This window comes from Cicer arietinum, chromosome 2 (genome assembly GCF_000331145.2).
Source record: "Cicer arietinum cultivar CDC Frontier isolate Library 1 chromosome 2, Cicar.CDCFrontier_v2.0, whole genome shotgun sequence".
NCBI lineage: Eukaryota > Viridiplantae > Streptophyta > Magnoliopsida > Fabales > Fabaceae > Cicer > Cicer arietinum.
Genome location: NC_021161.2, coordinates 2,832,100 through 2,840,864, shown reverse-complemented (window position 1 = coordinate 2,840,864; position 8,765 = coordinate 2,832,100). Strand labels below are relative to the sequence as shown.

At 24.1% G+C, this 8,765-nt stretch overlaps 1 protein-coding gene across 1 annotated transcript; it reads left to right on the top strand.

The window, feature by feature from the left end:
• Positions 1-2,699: 2,699 nt before the first annotated feature.
• Positions 2,700-6,555, top strand: LOC101509543 (hyoscyamine 6-dioxygenase-like). Its single transcript, XM_004507234.4, has 4 exons — positions 2,700-2,943; positions 3,701-3,954; positions 5,291-5,612; positions 6,154-6,555. Exons 1-4 carry the CDS (start codon positions 2,734-2,736, stop codon positions 6,385-6,387), a joined length of 1,020 nt encoding a protein of 339 aa, XP_004507291.1. The 5' UTR covers positions 2,700-2,733; the 3' UTR covers positions 6,388-6,555.
• The last annotated feature ends 2,210 nt before the right edge of the window (positions 6,556-8,765 follow it).

Genomic DNA, 8,765 nt, shown 5'->3' with positions numbered 1-8,765 from the left:
AATAACGCGAAGGTCGCAGGTTTGAGACCTGCATAGGCCAATTATTATTTTTTTCTAAATTAATTTATAACCCTCTTACTTTTATATTTTTATTACATATATTTTTTAATTATTTATATTGTTAATTTTATATTTCATTTTTTTTTATTTTAATCTTTAGTCCAACTTATATGCATTATAAGAATTTTAATAAAGAGATATGATAGTGATTAGATTAATTACCAAATATTAAATAAATTTAGTTATTTTTATTTTACTTCTTTTCATGTTCGTTAAACAACCCATTAAATCAACTGAAAGAAAAATTATCTCCTCAAAATTTGACATACATAGTTGCTTCACCATCCAACTTTTGTAAGAGATTTGATACACAAAAATTTATAATTGAATCGATATTACCTAGCAGTGTAATTGAATAGTGACAATACATGTTTTTGGCACACGCAGGAAAGACAATGATGTTGGAGTCGACCAAATCTAATATAGAGGAGAAATAAACAAGCACAATGATACAAAATATTTATGAACAAATATGCTGCCGGCTACCAATTGTGACCATGCTTCAAAACTAGGAAAACATGATATCATGGTTTCACTTAAAATGTTTTAATTTCTCAATTTAGTAGAATAAAAAATATTCTCAATTTTATTTCAAAATAAAAAATTCTAACAAGTGTACGTATTTTAAAGCACTTGTTAAAGGAAAAAAATAGAATAGTCGAATAGAGATTTATTAAAATTTGTTTAGTTAAGACACTTTTTAAATTACTATTGATGTTGATTTTTTTTATGTCTAGTTAATGGTTTTTTGTTCAACTACATCCTTATTTGGAGAGAGATTTTTCTTTTTCTTATAACAAAAATTAAGAATAAGGATGGTGTTACAATTAAGATAAAAAGACTTCAAAATTAAACGAATACTTATAAAAGATATTTTTATCTCCCTCCAATTATTTGGAGACAGAGTTTTGAAAATTTTAATGTAATATTTAATATATAGTATAATTCTTCCATAACAAAATATATGTAAAATTTGATACATATAATTACAATAAAATATAAGTAAAAAATTGACTATTTTATCTCATTAATGATAGTATACAAAAATTATCTTTCATTTAATGTTCACTTTTTTAAATTAAATATCCATTTTTTTATACAATTAAATGAGATGAGATGATTTAGGTAAAGAAGCTTAACTTTTAAATAAAATTAACAAAATTAAAAGTGAATAAACTCTAATTTTCTTAATAAATGAATAAGTATTCAACTTTTACTTATATTTTATTACAATTGAAATATTCGAGAATAAAATATAAATATTTAAAACTAAATACTCATTAATTAATAAATATTTTATCTATGTTCTTCAAACTTAAATATAAAGAAATGTGTTTCAACCTAATCTTTGACTAATTCAAAAATTAAGAAAGATAAATGGACAAATAGTTCAACTAGGTTGATGTTACCAACAAGTTACAAGAAATGATCAATCACATCAATTGTAATACATAGGCTGAATTTTGTGATTCCGAATCTTAATTCTTTGAAAAATAATTCATGATAATAAGTTGATTTGAATCAAAATAATTTTCTTTACTACTATATTCTTTCACGGATGTTTCTTGCAATGGAGAGAGATGCGTGTGAAAATTACTCTACTTAAAGTCAATTTTAACTAATAGTAACATGTTGAGAAAATATGAAAAATAATAATTTAATTGTGCATGCTTTCCATAGACCATTTTCTTTTGGTAATTAATCTCTTTTTTTTTTTTTTTTATATTGAAGGAAGGAGCTGATTAAATTCAAAAAACAAAAACAAAAAAAATTAAAAGCTTTTATCATATGTTTGCAATGGCGTTTGTAGTTAATTTCTCGTATTTCTATACTATAGATGTAGTTTTGATATGAAAATCAAGAATTATATGAAAATCCTTTCCAAAAACATCATTTGTAAGTCATACTTCACAATAACATCATTGACAATAAATCCTTAAACTTTGTAATAGCGTGAAGATTTTTATTGTTGATATTTTACATCAATGATATTACTTTTGACTAATAACTTTTGATATCTTACTCCTTTATAAAAAAATTATTTAATGTTTTAATTACTCAATAAATTTAAAGAATTTCCAAATTCTTTTATATAAAAAAGAATTAAATATTACCAGGTAAACCAATGTTTTCTAAAGCATATAGAGATCCAACAAATGAAATCTATTAATCAATATTAATCAATAGTTATGCGATTCAATCGGCTGAACCACAGTTAAATTAGATTAAAAAAAATAATTATTTTATAAATATTAAAAAGATAAAAATAAATAAATATAATAAAATTCTAAAATCTTTATTCAACAAATTTATTATCGGTTCAACCAAACAAACTATAATACAATAAAAAAAACTCAATAAACAAATTTAACCGATTAAACCGACTAATTCAGAAAAAATTGTTGTAAACAAAGTATATTTAGAAAAAAATTACTGCAAAATATTATTTATTATCTATATTATTATTATTGTAAATGTCAACATCATTTATGTTGTAACAACATAAAACAACAAAAGGCAAAAACAACAAGAAACTGCATGGTTCACATCGCCACATGTATAACTATAAAATGACGCAAGCACCATGTGGAAACTCTTATATATATATTTTTGTTCAAAGTACATTGTTGTTAATTAACTTGTAAATCTCAAATTCTCTAGAGAAACAAAAACATGGAAACAATGGAACAAAGGCTTGTCTCAACTTGGTCTAATGTTAATTCCTCTGTTCCACCTTCTTATGTTCAACCATTAGAATCTAGACCTGGTAAGGTCATAAGTCCTTCAAGTAGGGCAATACCCTTGATTGATCTTGGAGGACATGATCGTGCTCATACCATAATTCACATTTTGAATGCCTCTCAAGAATATGGCTTTTTCCAGGTTAATTTCCATACTTTCTTTGTCTATATAGAATCCTCTTCTTCTAAGCTACTTTTTTTATATATAAATATATTGAAATATAGCTACTTAATTTCTATCTTCTAAGTTGTTATTTTGATTTGTGAGATTTTAGTACTTAAAAATACATATTTAATTATCTATTGTTAAAAAATTTAAATTGTTTTGAAGAGATGTTTATAATATATTAAATATTTTCGTCAAATATTATTTTATAAGTATATATGAATTAGACTTAATATCATATATTAAAACCGTTGATATAAAATATTGTAAAGATTAAAAGTCAAAGAATTTTTTTATAAAAAAACTAAAAATAAAATTTTGAAATTTTATGAGAATTAAAAATATATTTAATTTTATTATTTATGAATTTTATTATTTTAGAAGGTTGTGATTTTTTTTATTATTAACATTGATATGTACCAAATCATAGTTTGTTTTAGACCTAAAATTTATCAAAACAACCTATTTATTAACTTGTTCAACTCACCAATACTTTTTTTTTGGTGAACATCAATTCACCAATATTGAAAATGGTGTTACATCAATTTCAAGTGCATCTTCACCTTTTTATGATTAGATTTAAAAAATCAATATTATTTACTTCACAAGAGCTCAAAGAGATCAACATAAAATAATTTAATTTCTTTCGTTTTGTTTTGTTTATTACTTGTAAAATTCACCTAAAATTAATTTGTATGCTAGATTGACTAATCTAAAAAAAAATGAAGTGTAGGTGGTCAACCATGGAGTTTCCAAGGATTTAATGGATGAAGCACTTAATATTTTTAAAGAATTCCATGCCATGGCTCCAAAGGAAAAGGTAAATGAATGCTCTAAAGATCCAAATGGGATTAATTGCAAGCTCTATACAAGTAGTGAGAATTATAGAAAAGATGCAATTCAATATTGGAAGGACACATTGACACACCCTTGTCCTCCATCAGGAGAATACATGGAGTATTGGCCTCAGAAACCACCTAAATATCGGTAACATTTATTTTCATAATTTTCATTTTATATAAAGAATATAGGACACATTAAATTCACCATTTACTTTTTTTTAATATATGTTAAAAAGGTAATGAAAACTTATGACAAGGATGCATGGAGTATTTTTTTTTATATAAATAGACAAGATTAATTAAAATTTAAAAATATATTTTTACAAATTTGCATTGAATTCGACCCCAACAAAACATATATTTGAAAGGCAATGATGAATTTTAATTGTTCGTAAACTCTAGATCAAAGATTCAATTCAAAGTTTGTTTTATTCATTAAATAAAAAGATTCAATTCAAAGCTTTGTTTCATTCATTAAATAAAGAGATTCAATTCAAAGGTTTGTGTCATTCATTAAACAAAGAGATTCAATTCAAAGCTTGCATCAAGTAAAAGGTTTGCATGATATTTCCAAAGTATAACTTAGTTAAGTATAGCCGCCCTTATATCGTCACAAAAAAAAAAAAAAGGAATCATATACTATTGGCTCTTAGTTTTTGTTGCTACATGAAGATAGAATAGAAAGAAAAAAAACCTATAGTAGAGATAATAAGTTAAATTTATATTATTTATGTTTCTTAACAAGTGTCACATTTTTGTTGTATACAATTTTTAATTAAAATGATTAATTAGATTCATTTTAATTGTAAAATAAGTTTCATTTATTAAAATATTTGTAGAATAATTCGATGAATAAAAATACAATAAATAATAAATAAATATATATATATATTAGTGAGAAAAATAATTAATATTTCATTGATAATATAAAGAGATATGTAATTTGAATCATATAAATATTACAAATGGCACATGTAATATGAGAGGGAGAAAATATTTGTTTAAAACATAAAAAAAAAAAAAAAAAACACAAAAAATAAAAATGTAGATTTGAACTAAAATAGAAAACACAACCTTAGAAAAACGTGTGGAATTCAAATTATAGAAATCACACTAATGCTTAAAAAGGGAAAGTTTAAATGACAGGAAAATAAAGGTGTTTTGATCATTTGACTAGTTTTCTCTACAAACATTGGATATAAAATAGAAGGCCAGAAACCATTTTCATGGTTTTGAACCCAAAAAAAATCACTAAGGTTTGATGTTATCATTATTTAAAAAGATAAATGATTGGTTAAAAAAAACAATATTTTTTATCTAAAAAAAAGTTAAAAATATCTATTTGAAACTTTAAATTACATTAAATAATCCTAGTGCATTTTGTCCTCCTTTTACATTAATTTGTATACTCTCTTAAAATCTATTCTATCAATCAAATTCACCTCATCAACTAAACAAATCCTTGTTTTGGAATTTTTCAGTGAGGTTGTTGGTAAATATACACAAGAATTGAACAAATTGGGCCTTAAAATTTTGGAGATGCTTTGTGAAGGGTTAGGGCTTAACAAAGGATATTTTTGTGGTGAACTTAGTGAAAATCCAGTAATACTAGTTCATCACTACCCTCCTTGCCCTGACCCAAGTTTAACTTTGGGCCTAGCCAAACATAGAGACCCAAATATTATCACTATTCTACTTCAAGATCAAGAGGTACATGGACTTCAAGTACTCAAAGATGATCAATGGATTCCAGTTGAGCCTATTCCCAATGCTTTTGTTGTTAACATTGGTTTAATCTTGCAGGTAAAATCATTACAAATTCAACCTTTTTCTTTGTTCACATTTCACATAGAATTTATCTCATATTACCATCATTTTGATATTTGTTTTTGAAAAGTTATATTACTTTTAAACAAGAAACCAAATCATTTGAAGAATATTTACTTTTTTTTTCAATTGTATATTTATTTATCTAAAGTAACATGCATAAAATACATAAAATTTAATTTTACACATTATCAGTACTGTCAATCAATTACAACCATTAGTTAAATTATTAGTTATGTTTTTTACTCTTGTTATAACTACTTATAAAGTGATCCACATGATTGAATATAATTTGTCAACTATGTAAATTTTTTTACACTAACAGTGCATATAAATTAAATCTATATATATAATTTTTAGAATGTGTCTAAAAATTCTCTATTTTCTTACATAAAAAGAGAGGAAAAAAATGCTATGAATAAAGTGTTATTGATCTTTTGAGAAATTGTGAATGATTTTAATTTAATGAATTTTTTAAAATTCTATTAAGTTTCATAATAAACTTTAATCCTTTCAGATAATCACTAATGGAAAGCTTCTTGGAGCTGAGCATCGAGTTGTGACAAATTCAAAAAGTGCACGAACATCTATTGCATATTTCATCTATCCATCATTTTCAAAAATCATAGAACCTGCAAAAGAATTGGTAGATGAAATCTCTCCTCCAATATATAAATCAATGTCATTTGGAGAATTCCGTAAAAAATTCTATGACAAGGGTCCCAAGATTGAACAAGTGTTGAAATCTTAATTGTCCAAACATATTTTCATGAGGAACATTAACACCATGGATGAGTAGATTTCAAATTAAAAAAGAAAAATAAGAAAAAAAGGATTTGAGAGAGAACTTAGGTATTTCTCTTATATGAACAACCATAGAAATATTGGTATAAAGAATTTTGTATGTTAGACCATAAAATTTTCTATCTATATCTATTATGCATAATTACAGTTGAAATGTAACTTTTGTCATTAGTACACTCATTTTCTCCTCTTTTCTTTTTAATCATAAGAATATAAAGAATATAAATCAATTTTAGAAAAAAAATTACTAACGTGTATGAAAAGACATCGCTACAAAATGAATTAGATGTTAATAAATAATTATGAGCATCGACATCAAAAAAATGTTAAGACCGACACTAATAAACATCAACTAAATCTATGTTATAAACGACACTAATTAATAAACACCGACTAAATCTATATTATAAACGACACTAAATCTTCGTCTAATCTCTCTAAGCGTCTACCTAGTCACGGAAATAAAACTAATCTATATTAGTATTTGGTGATATCGACAATTTTTATTGATATATGTGGGTGCAACACTTTTTAACATCAACTTACATAAACCCTTAAAAGAAATAGAGTACGTATGTTTCATATTTTGATAGAAACAAATGATATTTAATACTCGTTTAAAATTGAATATCAAAAGGAAAAGTGACACTAATATATTTGATTTTTCTATATTTAAAATTTTCAGTATTATAAAAAGTTAAAATAACAACAGAAATGATAAAAGAAAAAAATAAAATTGATCATTAAATTAGTAGTCTCGACCACTTAGCAATAAAATTAAAATCTCTTTAAGCGATTAAGTTTAAATCTCTTCGGAGACATTTGTAAAATTTGTAATAAATAGTATCATTTTAATTAATATTAATTTTTTTATTTTTCAATATCATTTTTAAAAAGATAATTGTTTACAATTGGTTCATTCCAATTGGAAGGCCCTGGTTTTGGATCAAACCACACAGTACTATTGGGTCACTATTTACTTACATAACATGGGCCTTGACCCTAGTTTTCACTAAAAATAATATATTTTTTAAAATGGCCCACAAAATCACTTTTTGCCTCTGCTTTAAATTAAGCTGTAGCACAACACAAGTTTCACATCTAAAGTACTAGGCCCTGGATAAAACCGGAGGTAACATATATCTATGTTTTACTTTTACTTTTAAAAGGTTTTATAACGTTTGGATTATTTTGTTGATTAATATTTATGAGACATTAGCACTTGTCTTTAGAGCTGTCAAACAAAAAAAAAACATTTAATTAATCGACCCATAATATTTATATGTTGGCACTTGTTTTTAGATGCCACACTTTAATTCTTTTCGGTGTAGTTTGACATTTGTCTTTATAATAATTTTTGTTAAATAGTTTTTATATTCAATTCAATTTAAATCATTCAGTAATAAAAATTTGCTACGAATTGAATTACCATAAAAATTAATTCGATATGAAAAGACATAATTCAGTTTTTTGTAAAGAGTAATTGCAATTTGGTTTCGAAATAAATAACTAATGTACTCAACCTTTATAACAATTTAATTCGATTTTATTAAACTATTATTAATATATCTGATTTGTTCAGTTTTCTTCGCTTACCAGACCTTCAGCAACCCTAGCTAGTTGTCTAAACCATAATTGTCTAAACTAATGATTGTATTAATATATAAAAAAACCTAACATCAAATAAATTTTTACATATATTTTTGTATGTATGAACTAATTAGAATTGTTTGGTAACAAATATGTTTTCCACAAGATTGTGGCATTTTTTTTGCAAATTTAGAGTTTGTTAAATGATATTTTAAATAGTGTTTGAATTTATATCATATGACATTCTCTCAAACACTTCAAATTCAATTTATTAGCTAATCTGCTAAAACTATTAGTTAGGTCATTCCTTTTCCATTATAGGATCATTCACGATCAACTAGTTACTTTTTCCAAATGAAGCAAGATCAAAATATATAGAGAGAAAGAGATGAAACTTCTATCTTACATTCACAAATTGATTGATTTTGATATATTTTCTCTACAAACCAAAAAATTAATGATACATTTTTATTAATCAAATAACTATTTGTTGACTTTTGTATTTTAGAAAATATTATTTCTTAAGAAAAAAAATATTATTTTGTTGTTTATAGGCATTATACTAATTTTTTTTTTATATTTTATTGTAAAAATATTCAATGTTCGCTATTATGAGTAATAAAAATTCAAAAAATTATAAATTTTATTTCACCAATACTTTTGATAAATAATATTTAGTTATAAATTTTAGAATTTAATTTATATGCACTTTCAGTGTAATTTTTTTTGACAATA

Excerpts from the sequence above, each read along its gene's own strand:
- LOC101509543 (XM_004507234.4), top strand. The coding sequence starts at position 2,734 with ATGGAAACAATGGAACAAAGGCTTGTCTCAACTTGGTCTAATGTTAAT. Across the intron at positions 2,944-3,700 it reads AAGAATATGGCTTTTTCCAG|GTGGTCAACCATGGAGTTTC; the intron begins GTTAATTTCCAT and ends AATGAAGTGTAG. Across the intron at positions 5,613-6,153 it reads ACATTGGTTTAATCTTGCAG|ATAATCACTAATGGAAAGCT; the intron begins GTAAAATCATTA and ends TAATCCTTTCAG.